The sequence below is a fragment of the Stegostoma tigrinum genome, chromosome 5, assembly GCF_030684315.1.
Source record: "Stegostoma tigrinum isolate sSteTig4 chromosome 5, sSteTig4.hap1, whole genome shotgun sequence".
Taxonomy (NCBI): Eukaryota; Metazoa; Chordata; class Chondrichthyes; order Orectolobiformes; family Stegostomatidae; genus Stegostoma; species Stegostoma tigrinum.
Window position 1 is genome coordinate 6,579,684 of NC_081358.1, and position 17,024 is coordinate 6,596,707.

A 17,024-nucleotide genomic window follows, 5' to 3' on the forward strand; every position below is an offset into this window, starting at 1 on the left:
CAACCTGTCTTGAGTTTTTGTGTTCGTTTGTATTAGCGTTAAAGCCCCATTGCAAAATAGGCTGTGGCCTGAGATGAATTAATCACCTTTGATAGATTCTGCTGATTACCCTTGATTGTCACCCGTCGGGGAGATGTTAAAAATTAAGCTGGTGCTTCTGGGCACATGGGCACCAATTTTTTTCTTTGCGATTTCTCTGTACATCTGGTGAACAAAGTTTTGCTAAAACTGTTGGATTATTTTTCATCTTGACCCCTTGCCTGATGCTAAATTTATTTTGTGTTTCAAATGTCTCTGCGAATTAATTCTTTCGATCTGTTTTAATCAAAGTATTTTCACTTTTGTTCGTGCATCTGCTTGCAAGGTTTATGTTTAAATGCTTCTTTTCCCTTTTTATTTCTCCCCAACGCCCTCCACTTCTGCCAGAGTTTTCTTCCTGAGCGTAGACCATTCCAATACAGAGATTGGATAACACACCTGTTGCGTACCTTAGTGTCTCATGGTGTAAAGCTTGAAAGCATTGGACCATTCCCACTTCATTCCATCCTCAAACTTGCTATAAGGACCAGTAAGTAACTTTGTTTTTCATTAAATCGGTTTATTGAAGTTATTCTTTGCAGGTATTAGTCTTGACTCAGTGGTGGCACTCCCTAGGTTCAATGCTACTGTAAAGCAATATACACTTGATTTTGGTTGCCATTCTGAGCCAGATTTCTGTTACCAGAGCAGAAATTACCCAGCTTTGTCAGACTGTCTTTGTCTTTGGTTTGAATGGTCCCTTTTTGCTGATGATAGATGGGTCAGATGGAACCAGGCACATTGACCCCAAGAATGGACCATATTCACCACCACGATTGGCATTTCAAGAGCTGAAGAAGGCTGGTTAGAAGATCCAACTCCATTCTGTAGGCTTCTGTCTATATTAGGTTAGTTGCAGTTCGGGTTTCCACGTTTCACCTACCCACTCTCCATGCCAACTCCAGGCCTTCCTTGCCACTTTCATGCCCTCCATGGCCCTTCTATGCCCATTCACACAGAATGCACTAAGTATGGAACCAATTCGCATAAGTCTGCCAGTTGTTGAAATGCTGAGAAAAAAGAACACTCATTGAGTAATCTTCTTTGAATATATACTGCTGCTCTATAATCCTATTAAGGGATCACCATGTCAGATAATTAATGTATCAGTATGTTACAGAGAAGGAGATGTTAAATGAAAGAAAATCTCTGATATTCACTTTATAAGTAACAAGTAACGATTTATTTATTTACCCCTAACAGGGAACAAATGACAGAATTACAAACAAATCAAACAATTTCCCCCATAACTACTAACTACTCCCTAACTAAACTTAATTCTTCTGGTCTGCTGTTCCAATAAGCACTAGTTCCACTTGCATAAACCCAAGTAACAAGAAAATAAATTACAACTTAGTCTGTTAAAGTCTATATGCTTTTATTCTGCTGTTCTCGTGTCATAAGTTCCTTTTTTTCACTAATCTGCCTGTCAGGGATATTTTCTCTGAAGTCTTCTGTGAAGACACTTTGCTGGAAGTGCCCTGGCATCTTTTACGGATAGATGGTGCTTTCTTAGAGAGTTTAGCGATTTCTTGTGAGAATTAGATGCTTTTTCTCAGATGGTGGTTCGCTTTCACACCAATTTTTCAAAAACCCTCTCCTTATATACCTTGGATGACATATCAACTTTTTAATAAATGCATTGGTCCCAGGTTGTCAAAACAATCAGATTTAAATTCAATTGGTTTTCAATTGGTAAATGTTTGGTTTGAATTAATTGGCTGGATCTACCTCGTTGTCAAAACAAGTCTACGGTTTCTAAGCACACAGCCAATTAATTGATGTATGTTTCAGTTTTGGAACTGGCTCTATGTCTTCAGCCACGTACAGACGCATTCATTTTTCCTGTATAAATCTCTAAGTTTAGAAAAGCTCTTTACTTCTTAAAAGAACCACACACTATTCTCCCTTATCATTTTTTTACAAATAAGTTCTAGATTCCTGTCTTCCAATTCACAATTATTCTACACAACGTTGTAACTAATAACAGAAACTTTAAACGTTTTAACATTTCATAATCTTGTTTGTGGAACCATGCTGTTTCTAAATTAGATTCTGGCTTCATTTTGCAATTGTGACTGAACTTCAAAATACATATTCGTTATGAAGTATTCTAGGAAGTCCTGAGGTGATGAAAGATGCTATGCTAATGCAATTTCTTTGTTTTGAATACAGTGAACTTTCCTGATGTTAACGTAGTCTTGGGCAATATTTACAGCCTAAGACCTAACTATTTACATGAGATGAATTTTAGGACATACCCATTCTATCTCTAATTACATTCAATATATTAAAAACCAAAAAAACAGCAGATGCTGTAAATCGGGAACAAAAACAGAAGTTGCTGGAAAAGCTCAGTCGGTCTGGCAGCACGTGTGAAGGAAAAGAACAATTAACATTTTGGGTCCAGTGACCCTTCCTCAGAACTGTTTTTTCTTTCACAGATGCTGCCAGACTTGCTGAGCTATCCCAGCAACTTTGTTTTTGCTCATTCAGTATATACTGGTCTCCATCTCTGCTTCACTTAATCTGATGATGAAACCCTCATTCGTTTTTTGTTACTTCCTAGATTTGACTATTCTATTGCTATTTTAGATGATCTCCTATCTTTCACCCTGAATAATCTTGTATATTAACTGTACTGCCCATATCCTTAAACTCACTCCAGTCCAGTTCACTCACCATTCTCCACTCCATGCCCACTTTTTAAAAAAAAAAATAGGTTCAGGGTCTGTGTCACCACAAATTTAAAAGTTTAAACCTTGCTTTCAAATTCCTTCCATACCCTCTCCCTGCACTATATTTACAACATCTCCAGCACTTCACGCCACCCGGTCATCTGCACTCCTCCAGTTCCAGCCTCCTGTGCATCCCAGCAGTGGTATCTATGCTATCTGCCATCTTTATCCATTATGATGCCTCTTGAAACCTATCTCTTTTTGCCAAGCTTTTGATGACATCTCTTGTGTGGCTTGGTGTTTGATAACTTGCAGTCCTCTGAAACACCTTTGGATGATGCCACATCAATCTGGAGGTGTTATATAAATATAATTCATTGTTATTGTATGTGATGATGTGATTAATATGGCCTAAACTGAAAAATATGCACTGTCAGTGAGAGATGACAAATTTGCAATTAGATGGCACCTTACATTTCACGCCTTCATTGACAGTCAAAGGTGTACTTGCAAAGTGTGGTTACAAATTTGCTTCCTTTGCTTCTGTTTGAGCCATTTTTTGTGAGTGTTGACTAATAAAGTTAGTATTGGTAGCATTTTGCCTAAGGAAGTAGCAACACAACTTATTTGGCCTTGCAGCAAACACTCAGTAGACTGATTCCAAAAATTAGGAAAAATTAGACTAAGCTCAGAGTTGAGAAGAACGAGACGTGTTTGAATTAAAAATCGGAAATTCTTTAGTGGCCTAACAGAGTAGATGCTAAGAAAATGTTTTCCCTTGTCTGCTGACTGATTTGGGTCGCAGCCTCGGAATGAGGGGGGTCAGTTGTTTAGGGCTGAGAAGGATAAATTTCTTCAATCAAAGTATCTTTGAAATTTTCTGTCCAGTAGAGCTGTGGATGCTTGATTGTAGGGTAAATTTAAGACAGAGGTTGATAGACTTCTGGGTTCAAAGAAAATCAAGGGATACAAGGATGGTGCAGGAAGGTGGAATTGAGGTAGAAGATTTGCCACACTTCTGTTGAATACCAGAGCAGGCGGGAAGGGCCAAATAACCTACTCTTGCACCTGCTATGTTTTAAGTCATTCTGCAGATAAGGTGAGTAGAGACATGAGATTGGATGCTCTGCTGCTGTGCGTACTAATCTATTTCTTATATTTTAGATGACAGGAAACTTCTTAAGTGGATTTTCTCACAAAAGCCTAATCTACAGGATACGGTAAACCAACAGGATGACAATGGGCACTCCCTTCTACATATTGTGGCGTCCTGGCAGAATGGGTTGGATGGATATACGCACAAGTGTAAGTGAACAGTTGTTGCTGCGGTATCAGTACATTTTTTACTCTTCCAATTCTTCTGCCAGTTATCTTTGACACTGTGGCAGGTTGTGGTCGATAGCCCTATCTGTGTTCAGCTATTTGTGGTGACGGCTCTGTTTAAATGGTGTGAAAGCTCCTCTTGTGATATGAGGGAAGCTATTGCTGCTGCTGCTCCAAGGACGTACAGGATTGCAGGGCAGAGGAATCTAGCTTTCATTGATCATGTACACGTACCCCAGCCCCTGTCCACTCCCCTCGATCAAGTACACTGTATTCAGTTGAGAGGACGCCTTGTCCAGCTGACAAGCTGCCACAGGGTTTGACCTTCCAGGCATGGTGCCTAATGACAGAATCCCAGCAGTCGCAGGTCTTGGCCCAGAAATGGTCATTAATCGGCCATGCGCGAACCTAAATTGGCAGCTGGACTGGAGAATCAATCTCGGGCCTTCCCACCCAGAACTTTATTCGGCTGTGATGTGGAGGTGCCTGTGTTGCACTGCTCTGGACAAAACCAGAAATCGCACGACACCAGTTTGTAGTCCGACAGGTTTATTTGAAACCACAAGCTTTTGAAGTGTGCAAATGCATGCAATTTCAAATAACCTAGTATCGTGTGACTTTTGACTTAATTCACTTAGACAGAAGGATCAAGCACAGACCTTCCCAGTCAAACTTTGTTCTGCTGGGAGGCAAGAAAGCGTTGGGTACAACACCATTCTTCCTAATGTCCTTCCTGCCTTCAAACATACCACTGCCAAGAGCAGAGGATTCTGCCCTGGAGCTCTGTACTTATCAGATTGGTATCAGAATCATTTCTCTGACCACCTCTTGCTTTACAACAATCTGGCAAGATCACATTTTGTTCCTAATTGCCCTGACTGCACTTAAATTCTGCGTTACAAAATAAATTACATTTTCATCAGAGATGCCCAGTGATAGAAAGTAGATGCTGTATCAGTTTCACATGTAGCTTATGTAAACAAACTGGATTCTCCTCCCTATCTCATTGAAGTCAAATTATCACTTCAACCAACAGATACACTGTATTAAGACTTTAAATTCCAAAATGAAAATAAACTGCAACACGACAATGAAGCTAGTTTTACAGTTATATTCATAACCAGTCTAGAAGGATCCTCTGAAAGTATACTGGGCCCCCAACTTATAACATATTCTATTATATTCATATAATTTGTGATATCATAAGGCCTGTCTTGAACCCTGAAATTTCCATTTAAATAAACTGTTGTTGTCATGACTCTACAGAACTGATCTTCTGAAGAAAGCCACAATTATATGAAACTCTGAGTTCCTAGACGAAGTTTGCCCAAGAGGTGACTCAGTGTACCAAATTGTCAGGCCCGTGTGGCAGGCTTCTTGAATGCTATTGTAATGCACTGGAGTCTTAGTCATCCTGTCTTTGAATTCCGCTTTTTACTCAATTCTCTTCACACGATTGGTTTTAGATCTGCTTTCTCCACTCTTTCAGCTAATTCCATAATTCCCCATTTCCTTCGTGGTTCCTCTGGCAGTACATTTAAATCTGTATCCTGCCATTGCCAGTTTTCTACCAGCAGAGAGAGCTTCTCTTTATTTATCCTGTCAAACACTTATTATTTTGGATATATTCATAAAATTCCCCCTTAAACTTTTCTGTTCTGAGAAGAAATGTCTTGGTTTTCATTCTGCAAACTTCCATTAAACTCAAATGGAACTGTCAAACCTGATGTTAAAAATGAGTTAATGTTTGCTTAAGTAAAATGTTAAAGAATGTTTGAGTAGGCACCTTTAACCTTTATATCCAAAAGAGCAACTTTGGAAGTTTGATCCACACTCTTGACAGAGAGGAAAAAATACACCATTCTGTCCTTCATTGTAGGTAAATTAGTTGGTTTTGTGCATCAGGATTTTATTATTTCAACACCATTAAAACAGAACTGTATTTTTAATGTATTCTGTGGAGTGGAACTGACAATTAGAATCTATTTTTATTGGGGTGAAGATGATTGTGGTGAATTAAGTGTTGAGAAAAACTGCTCATTAACTTCCAGTGCCTCAAATGAATTTCATTGCAATAATTCTGAATGTATCCCTTCTGGCTGCATCTCTAACTCTAATGTTGATTGTGCTGACCAACCTGATGAATCTCCAGTACATTGTGCATTTAACTCTGTCTTTTCAGACTGATTTTCCAAATGAGATTTAGTGTTCTGTACTGAGAGGATGAATACAGTGAGAACATTTCCTCTTATGAAAGCAAATCAGAGGCCATTAAAATAAGATAGTTGCCAGAAGTCCAGTAGATAATTCTGAAGAAACATCTTTGTTCAAGCAACGGTGAGAATGTGGAACTCGGTGTCACGAGGAGCAGATGAAAATTTGTATATTGATGCATGAAAGGGAAAGCTAGGTAAGCTTATGAAGGAGAACACAATAGAGAGAGGTATACAGTTTTAGATGATAAAAGATGGAAGGAGTCTCAAAAAGAACATAAGCACTTGCATAGTCTCGTTGGGCTGAATGGCTGATATATCTGTGCCTTATTTCCTACACATTGTCCTTTGATCTCGTGTGTCTGGGTTCAAATCCCTTGCAGATGGGATTAAAATCTTTGTGATGTTCTATGTAAGTGTGTCTTGGCCAGTGTCCTGATAAGCATTGGCCTACAGCACAAAATTGTCTCTGATTGGCACTTGTTAGGAGTATAACGGGAGAACTGATAGAACTGAAAAATTATCTCAGAAGAAAAGTCTATAGAGCTTGGTGCTGAAGTAAGCTGTTAGAACAAAACAGAAAAAGCTTTTATCTACTGTTAAATGTGTCAACATGGCAGAGAATATCTGAAACATAATGGCTTAGCTCTCAAGGACCAACTTTGGATGACAAAAACTCATGGTACTGACTGGAATTAGTTTTGGCAGGTGTGATTGCAAAGGATTTAGCAATTTGGAGTTGATGATTTAACATCCCTTTGCCCTGTCAGATACAGTTGAAGAAATTATTTATTTTCCAGAACCCAGAACATATATTTCAGTATGCTAACTTCTTCCAATCTCCTGTGGCTTTCATCATAGGCCAGACTGAAGATGTGTGTTATCTCCTGCAATTAGGAGCTGATCTCAATATTCATGATCGTCAGAACAAGCTTCCAATTTACTACCTGAAGAAACATAAGAACTTTAAAGCAGTTGATTTTATCAGTAAACATTATTCAGCAACGGCAACAGACCCAGCATCTCAAGGTATGGAATTGTTAAAATACCTGATGTCCTCTTCCACACAAATTGCTTGGAAATGCAACTTGGAAATTACAATATTTTTTAAAAATTTGATATTTACATAGAGACCGCAAACCAGATGGAAGAGAATAAATCTGCTTGTGCTGCAATTACATTTGAAGAGGCTGTTGAACAGTTTGTGCAGTTTAGCAACTCTGAGATAGTGGAATCTTGTAAAGACTTGATGGCCCAAAAACAAGTCCAGGTGTTTCTACAACAGCTATCCACCATGACAGGTAGGATTTGCTTTTTAAATGGCAACCAAGCATGGGACCAAGTAAAGCAAACAGATTTACATTTTAATCTAATGTTTTGACTTTGTGATGTTGGGAACCAGCTACTATATCATCTAGGATAGCAGATTAAATTCTCTTGCTCAGTTATTTCACATATTGAGGTCATTTTCTCTTGTATGTTCCATAAAGTGTGGGCAGCTGAAGCAAGGATTATTGGCTTTTTTTTAAATCTGGCAAGAATTTTGATGTCAAGGGACTTCAGGGGTTAGTTCACAGTGAAGTGGTCCTGTCTTTCGAATTGTGAAATTCTGGAGCTGCTAGGAAGAATAAGGGATTAGACATGGAACAATACAGTGCAGAACACGCCCTTCGGCCCTCGATGTTGCGTCGACCTGTGAATTAATGTCCCCCTACACTATAGAACATAGAAAACTACAGCGCAGAACAGGCCCTTCGGCCTAAATTGGAATGTTAAACTGGTAGCATAAACTACCTGCCAAGAATCCACTCGTGTGATGGCCGAAATATTAATATAGTGCTGCTTTAGAAACTACTGATAATGCAAGTAAACCTTTTGTTTGTTGCTAACATGGAATTTTTGTTTTTCTTACCTTCTGAGATATGAACATGAATTACAAGGTCAGCGCTTATTACCCATCTCTGATTGCTCAAGAGTAGATGGTGATAAGCTGCTTCCTTGAACTGCTACATTTGATGTGGTGCAGACACATCATAGCATTGTGCAGGAAAAAAATTTCCAGGAATTTGACCCAGCAGCAGTGCAGGAATAGTGTCATAATTCCAAGTCAGGATAGTGTGTTATTTGGAGGGGAACTTACATGAGGTGCTGTTCCCAACCGCCTGCTGCTTTACCATTCTAAGTGATAAGAGTTCAAGGGTTTGGAAGTTGCTGTTAACAGTAACTTGATGAGCTGGTTTTAGTGTATCATGTAGATGGTATACAGTACTGCCACTACGTATTGACGCTGGAGAGAGCCAACTTTTAAGGTAACCTGGTAAGTATAGTCTTTATTGAAAGCATCCACACAAGTGTGCAAGCTAGCTTTTTTATTATAGGACTGATCATTAAATAGGATAGAAGATCTAGTTGCACAGAAAGTAAGATTTATGAGTGTGATATCTAAACAAGTGGAGAGCTGGGAAGGACCTTGCCTGGGTCTCAGAGCACAACATGGTTGAATAAGTATAGGTAAAGACAGAATAGATAGACTATGGCTGTTGGTGTTTAACCGTTTGGCATAATGGAATATTGTGCTGATGAGATGAATGACTTAATCATTTGAATGCTAATTACCACAAGTTAGATGAACATTAAAAATAGGAGGATTTGGCCATTCAGTAAAATTTATTGTTGATCTTCAACCTCCACTCCGCTTGCCTGACAACAAGTTCCCATATTGCTTTAATTTAGCTCAAAAGTCTATTAATCTCAGCCTTAACATACTTACAAATTGGGTGTTCACAGCCCTCAGAGTTGGGGTCCAAAAGTACTCTGAACACTTGAGTAAAAACAACATTCAGCTCATTCCCTATCCTAAGTGGTTAACCTCTTTTCTTCAGCCAGTGCCCCGACTTCTAAACCCCTATGGAAGGGAAGCAGTATCTTTGCTCTGCATTCCTTGCATGGAAGTCTCTGAATCTTCAAATGTTTCAAATAGATTGCCTCTCATTCATCTAAAGTCCAGAAAACATTGGTCCATTTTATACACTTCTCCACTACTACTGAACTGACACTATGCCAAAGAGAAATAAGTCTTAATGTATAATGATCTTTATTATTTTGAGATAGCTGCATTTAGTTTCTTATTCTGTGCTGTTTTGCAGAGATTAATGCGGCCATTCTACAGAATGTTGAGTGCATGGTTGGAAGCAGGTTAATCAAACAGCTGCTTCACCGCTGTAAATGGCATGATGCTTTGCTGTTACTGACAGGGAGTTGTAATGAAGAGCAATGCAAACAGCCGGTTCTGAAATGTAACCTCTCTGATCTGGATCTTTGCGCCATCATTGGTAATCTTGACCAACAAGAGAACAGAGAATGGCTTCTGCAGAATTTAATGGACCATGGAGGTAGGTTAGCTGCAGGACACACTTGTATTCTGTGGCTTTCCAAATTACAGCATTGATAAACGTTAGAAGTTTTCAGTTGGTAACAAAATACATCTTACAGCCTGATGTCATAAAAGGATGCATATGAATCCAAGTACCTTTTCTACTACATTTCCTGATCCAGTCTTGCATTTGTTTTTGCAGCTTCTCCCTGTGGAATTATCACTAAAGAAAGTCCAATATGCCTGTCTTTGAAAAAAGATGACTTCAAACTTGTACATCTCTTGTTGATCAATGGAGGAAATCCACAGGATCTTACACTCACTCCAGGCGACACACCTCTGCATGCAGCAGTTTGTATCGTTCTCGACAAAAAAGGTCTAACTACAAAATCCTAATTTATCAGCTCATTCTAAGTCTACTTCACAAGAGTTATTAGAGTAAACCTTTTATCACTTTTCATTAAAATGCAGAAACACATTTAAGAAATTGAAAACAGCTTGTGTTTGACAAAGTAGGACATTTCAGGCTGGTAAAGAAAATTAAGGATCATGCCGGCTTAAAGACAGAAAACCATGCGATGCGGTGAATAGTTGAATTTCAAATTAGAAAATGATGGACAGTGATATTCTCTTAGGGCCAGTGCTAAGATCACTGTCTTTTTTATCATGTTTAAATGACTTGGATATTTAAGTTGTGAGAAAAGTTTTGAAATTTTCTGATGACAACAAATTTGAGAAGTGTGTGCTAAGAATGGTGTACGATGAGTAATAATGATCTGGGTCATGCTGTCCACAAAGGTGGTGGAAGCAGAGACAGCCAGTAATTTCATATGAAAATTGGACAGGTACTTAGAGAAAATAAATTTGTCGTGCTTACATATAGGGCACTGAGGAATAGCACTGAGTAAATTTGGTGTACAGGGAGCCAGGACAGATTCAAGTGTTCGAGTGGCCCCCTTCCATGCTACAATGATTCTCTTACCCCAAATGCAGTTGTTCCATAAACTCAAAAATGCCTCCTTGCCATCTATCAAAAAATTCCACAATTAAATTTTCGTATATTTTTAAGTGGTTGCAGTGATAACATTTTGTTTCTTCCTTAATTTTACAATACAACATTGACCTGAACTGCATTTACTTCCCTCTTTTATTCCAAAGACTTACATTCCTAAAATTCAGTTGTGGAGTTACTGTGGTGGAAATCACACTCAACTCTGCCACTTTTCTCAAAGTTCTGCTGGTCTGGTCTAAATTACCAAAAAGAAAGACTTTGGAACTTTGTTTCCACTCCCACTAGAGAAATTCCTTGATTTAAAATGACATAAAAATGATCCCTGATCATTTTCAGAGGTAAAATCCAGCAATACCTCAAATTGAATGAACTGTTTGTACTGGATCTCCACTTTTGAAGTATTGTCAGACATGTATGTTTCATTCAAAGCTTTTTATTTTGGGATTTTGCTGCTACTCTCACCCTACTCTGCTGTCTCCCAGAGCCATGCTGGAGTTCCATTGTCCTCTCCTTCCACCCACTCTATTCAATGATTTATTCTCTACCATTTTTGCTGGTGATGTGTGGTAATTATCGAACACATCTTCCCTCTGCCTTTCACGTTTGGTATTCTGTGGGATCCATTCCTTCATGATGCCCTTGTGCACTCCTCAGTCATCACTAACAGATGTAATGCACTTCCTACTGCACTTTTCCCTGTAAGTGAAGGAGATGTAGCACCTGTTCTTTTATCTCCTGCATGCTCACTGTCTAAGGGCTCAAACATTCCTTCCAAGTAAAATAGTGATTTACTCCCCTTCCTTTCCATGTAATATGCTGAGAGTTCCGTGCATAACTGGAGAGAAAAAATGCAGATTGGGTGAGCTGTTTGCAGAACACGTTGTTCCGTTTATAAGCACCAAGCTTTTGGTTATGTGTCATTTTAATCCTCCACCATCCCCCCAAGTTAACCTTCTGTCCATTACCTACAATACTCCACTGAACCTGAGCACAGTTTGAAGAGTAACATCATATCTTTCAACTTGGCGTGCTACAGCTTCCTGGACGAAACGTTGAGTTCAACAACTTGCGATCATAGCTATTTCCTCCATCATCATCTGTTTCTTTTTCTTTCTTTCTGCTGGGTTAGTCATTGCCCATACATGTCATGTTCGGGTGGCTTTGCGCTGCAATTCATATCTCATTTGGACACCACTGTTATTCACTATACCCATTACTGCTCTCTTTGGGTAGCGCATCATGAACAATTTTGTTATTTAATATACCGACTCCTCCACCCTGTCACAGACCTTTTCATCTGTTCTTTTTGGCTCCTACTTCCTTCTACTGGTTTAACTACTCCACATTTCTGTGTGTCTCCTGTTCTGATGACCTGAAATGTTAGCTCTGTGTTTCTCTGCACAGCTACTGCCTGACATACTGAGTATTTCATAGCGATTTCTGCTTTTATTTCAGACTTCCAACATCCAGGGTATTTAGCATTTGTATGAAAAGGGGTCAAACTTGGTTCACACCACAAAAGTGTGACCATATTCACACAAGTTCATTTTTCTACTGTAATTAGACAAGTCTAATTTTGTCTCTGAGGATTTTTCAAGTTATTTTCACAACCCAAGGCAAACTGAATCCTTGATTTTTATATCTAGAAATACTGAACATAAAATCATGAAAGTAACTTGGTAACGTACAAAGCATTACCTTACCTGTCAAATCACTAGATTCCTCCTTTTGACCAGAAATTCATGCACCAACTGACCATATTCTTGTTGGTCCTCTTTTAAAAACAGTGTGGGAAAGTTGATCTGCTCCCATTTACACCTACTCTGCTCCTTCGTTCCAAATAAAATTTGTTTTGTGATATAGTAGTATCACTATCTGGAAGCAATAGGTAGGAATTTGACTTACAGGACAAAGCTGACCCAACCATGACACATTACTGCAAATCCATATGAAGGAGGGCTGTTGTTACACTATTTGTATTTCTAGATTCTCCCGTATAGGCAGGATAGAAGTTGTAACAGGTTCCTGCGACTGTTGCTACGATTGTGTTTATTGCTACAAGGAGTGATGATGAGAAGCCAGGGATTTTTATTTTTGCAAGTATTGGTAACTTGTAAGAAGTCTTCAAGATTATTAAATGATCACAATAGAGTAAATAGTGTCAGATTTCATTGGCTGGTTTCATGAAATTTCAATTAAAAGTCAAAAGTTTGAGATCAATCATAAGTATGAAAAGGAAAGTCTAATTCCTTTAAACAGAGGATATTCAGAATGTTGAATTCTTGCCAGAGGACATCGTTGAAGCAGAGTCCAGAAACACTAAAAAACGAGAATTACATAACTACTTTTAAAATGACAGTCTTCAGAGGTGGATACACTATGAACAGGAGTGAGTTTAGAGTAGTTGATAGTGAATAATATAGGTACAGACATTTTGAACAAAAGACCTTTTTGAGCAACATCGTGTGCTACAATGTGATGTGTATATTGACAGATTCTGTGTTGCTGACTTTAGTGTTGAAATGTCTTGTGTGATCTTTTTCTTTTCTACTTTCAGATGAGATTGGTTTGCACATTTTGAAATATCTGTTGGAAAAGTACAGCGCTAATGCAGCTCATTATCCATATCTCAATCCCAGCTCTCAGGATAACAATGGAAATACCTTGCTGCACATTATATTTCATAAACCCTACTCTAAAAATCATGAAGAAATAATGGATCTGCTAAGCAGGTTTGAAATCAACAACAAGATAAAAAACAAGGAAGGGAAGCAATGTATGTACAAAATCAAAAAAGATGACCCACGTTTCATCCTGTGGAATAAAGCAATATCAAAAAATCGAAAGAAGAGAGAACAAAATGACCAGAGTCAGAAGTCACGAACTTCAAGAAATATGAAGAATGCAATGGGCAGAAAGCGACCTTCTCATCATAAGGTGGAAAGTTCACAGTCTGCTGGACAGATGCCACTAAATGGTCCCTCTGAGGCTTCTCTTAAAGTGGAATTAGAAGGGCATCCACTGAAATCAAGGGATGAATCAAATGTTGCTTTGACAGTGGAAGAAATCCTAGTGAATGAAATTAGAAAAATTATTCAACAACTTAATGTGCTTGAGACACCAGTAGAAGCAAGCTGTTCCAAACTACCCAGTTTTGACACTTCGCTCAATGATTCACCTCAGACTTTGGAATCGAGAACTCCAGCTTTCAAAACACGTTCCTCACAAAACGCTGACAATTTTGAAGATGTGATGTTGAATGAGACCACAGAGCATTCAAACTGTACTGTGCAGCAAGATCCAAGCCCTGAAGAAGTGACCGATTTGCAGGATCTGGACTTTGATAATATGACATGGGAGATTGAATGCACATCAGAGTTACTGAAAAAGCTCAGTTGCAGAGATGTACCTCAGCAAATGAAAACAAAAGTTGTAAAGGTGATTCAGCAACTTGGAAATGGAGAATGGACTCAGAGCCTGCAAAAGCCACTCAAGCATCTGAACAGCCCCATTAAGCTTTATGAAGCTAAACTTGACAAAGGGGCAAGAATGCTTTGGGAACTGGCAGTGGATTTTTCACCACGTTGCAGTGAAAAGCCAGAAAAGATTTTTGAATCAGAGTTTTCTTCTCATCCTCAAGAGAGAGTCACAGGAAGGGTATATAGTGAGATCATTCGGATATGGGATATCATCCTAGACCACAATAAACTTAACCGGGCATTGGATATGATCTGCAGTTCATATGACCGTGGGCAAAACTGCATCCTCCGCAAGAAGCTTAAAGGAATAAACAAAGCTGTGCTTACTTCAAGTTTAAATGTCCAAAAGAGAATCCCGTTATTCTTTATGGAATGTGTCAATTGCAAAGATCCAAAAGAAAAAGTACCTGAATACTTCCCACCCGCTAGTGCGGTGGAAACGGAGTACAATATAATGAAATTCCATAGCTTTAGCACCAATATGGCTCTTAATATCCTTACTAATCTAGAGACCAGAGTTGAATATCCTTTCAGAGTGGGTGAGTTAGAATATGCAATAATTGACCTTGTCCCTAAACCATTACAGGCAATCATTCTGATTGGCCGAAGTGGAACAGGGAAGACTACTTGCTGTCTCTACAGACTTTGGAAACATTTCCAACTTTACTGGGAGAAGACACAAGTTGAAAACCCCTGGTTGGTGAGACAGGTATGGCATAAGTGGAAAACAGGGCTGATGGATGATGAAGAAAAAGAATCAGCAGTGAAAGATGATAGAAGAGATTTCTCTGATAATGTAAATTGCGAGGAGGAATTTGAATCTGTGGTTCAAACCTGTGATTTGGATCGAAATGGAATGGCATTTGATGGCTGTGGCAGTGATTTGACAAATGCCCACGAAGATATTCTGGTGAATCCAGGTGTGGCTGATAAACTTGAACACTTGCACCAAATCTTTGTTACCAAAAACCACGTATTGTGTCAGGAAGTCTTGAAAAACTTTATAGAGCTTAGCAAGTCTACCAAAGCTACAAGCCACTTCACACCTCTGGAACCTAGTATTTACAGACTTCAGGACATTAAGGATGAGAACTTTCCGCTGTTCCTAACCTCAAAGCAATTGCTGCTGTTAATTGACGCATCCTTGCCAGATCCTTTTTTCCCTCGAAATGAAGATGGCAGCCTGAAACGCACAATTGTGGGTTGGTCTGTTCAAGAAGATATGTCGATACCAGATTTAGGAGATGAGGATGAAGAAGAGGAGAATGAGGGAGATTTTCTGGATGATGAAAGTAGGGTTGTAGAGGGTCATACCAAAGAATCTGATCCCCGTACCTTTGTGACTTATGACGTATTTGCGAGGGATCTTTGGCCAAAGATGGTAAAAGGCAAATCTCACTTTAATCCAGCTTTAGTGTGGAAAGAGATCAAATCGTTTTTGAAGGGTTCTATTGAAGCTTTAAATAGTCCTCAAGGTTACCTTACAGAAGAACAGTACATTAAACTGGGAAAGAAGAGAGCACCAAATTTCCAGGAAGACAGAACTGAAATCTACCATTTGTTCTGCTTATATCAGCAGATAAAATCACAGTTTAGATACTTTGATGAGGAGGATGTGTTGTACAGCATATCACTGCGATTATCCAAGTCAGATGTACTGCTGTGGTCTGTTCATGAACTTTATGGGGATGAAATACAGGACTTTACCCAAGCAGAGCTTGCCACGCTCATGAAAAGTATCAATGACCCAAATTGCATGTTCCTTACTGGTGACACGGCTCAAAGCATAATGAAAGGGGTTGCTTTCCGCTTTAGTGACTTACGTTCCCTTTTTTATTATGCCCATGATTCCAATCAAAATGAAAAGAAACAGTGCAATGTGGCAGTGCCTAGCAGAATTTACCAACTTCATCAGAACTACCGATCACATTCAGGTATTTCCTTCAGTCTGCTGTTTGATAAATTAATTAACTGCAAATTAGCGTGAAAAATATTTGTTATAATGAAGAAGTAATTAGAATTTTGCACATTATTTTTGTCCTTTGAACTGGAAACTTTATCACCAAATTCCTATATATTTAGAATCCTTCTGGCCCTTCTTCCCTGAAAGTTTTAGAGATCGCTCAGGCTTTTGGCATCAAACTATATGCCAAGCTGCAAATTGTATCAGTGATAATGGGAACTGCAGATGCTGGAGAATCCAAGATAATAAAATGTGAGGCTGGATGAACACAGCAGGCCCAGCAGCATCTCAGGAGGACAAAAGCTGACGTTTTGGGCCTAGACCCTTCATCAGAGAGGGGGATGGGGTGAGGGTTCTGGAATAAATAGGGACAGAGGGGGAGGCGGACCGAAGATGGAGAGAAAAGAAGATAGGTGGAGAGGAGAGTACAGGTGGGGAGGTAGGGAGGGTATAGGTCAGTCCAGGGAAGACGGACAGGTCAAGGAGGCGGGATGAGGTTAGTAGGTAGGAGATGGAGGTGCGGCTTGGGGTGGGAGGAAGGGATGGATGAGAGGAAGAACAGGTTAGGGAGGCAGAGACAGGTTGGGCTGGTTTTGGGTTGCAGTGGGGGGAGGGGACTAACTGGGCTGGTTTTGGGATGCGGTGGGGGAAGGGGAGATTTTGAAGCTGGTGAAGTCCACATTGATACCATTGGGCTGCAGGGTTCCCAAGCGGAATATAAGTTGCTGTTCCTGCAACCTTCGGGTGGCATCATTGTGGCACTGCAGGAGGCCCATGATGGACATGTCATCTAGAGAATGGGAGGGGGAGTGGAAATGGTTTGCAACTGGGAGGTGCAGTTGTTTATTGTGAACCGAGCGGAGGTGTTCTGCAAAGCGGTCCCCAAGCCTCCGCTTGGTTTCCCC

The 17,024-nt window shown here is 39.5% G+C and overlaps 1 protein-coding gene across 3 annotated transcripts in view; it reads left to right on the plus strand.

The window, feature by feature from the left end:
- Nucleotides 1-17,024, plus strand: part of LOC125451825 (TPR and ankyrin repeat-containing protein 1-like) — a 93,365-nt gene that overhangs the window by 42,398 nt on the left and 33,943 nt on the right. For all 3 annotated transcript variants that reach the window (XM_048529451.2, XM_048529453.2, XM_048529452.2), the window contains exons 8-14: nucleotides 427-568; nucleotides 3,921-4,061; nucleotides 7,154-7,321; nucleotides 7,423-7,593; nucleotides 9,439-9,684; nucleotides 9,868-10,041; nucleotides 13,235-16,090. In XM_048529451.2, coding sequence (XP_048385408.2) covers nucleotides 427-568; nucleotides 3,921-4,061; nucleotides 7,154-7,321; nucleotides 7,423-7,593; nucleotides 9,439-9,684; nucleotides 9,868-10,041; nucleotides 13,235-16,090 — 3,898 coding nt within the window. The remainder of the gene's footprint in view (nucleotides 1-426; nucleotides 569-3,920; nucleotides 4,062-7,153; nucleotides 7,322-7,422; nucleotides 7,594-9,438; nucleotides 9,685-9,867; nucleotides 10,042-13,234; nucleotides 16,091-17,024) is intronic.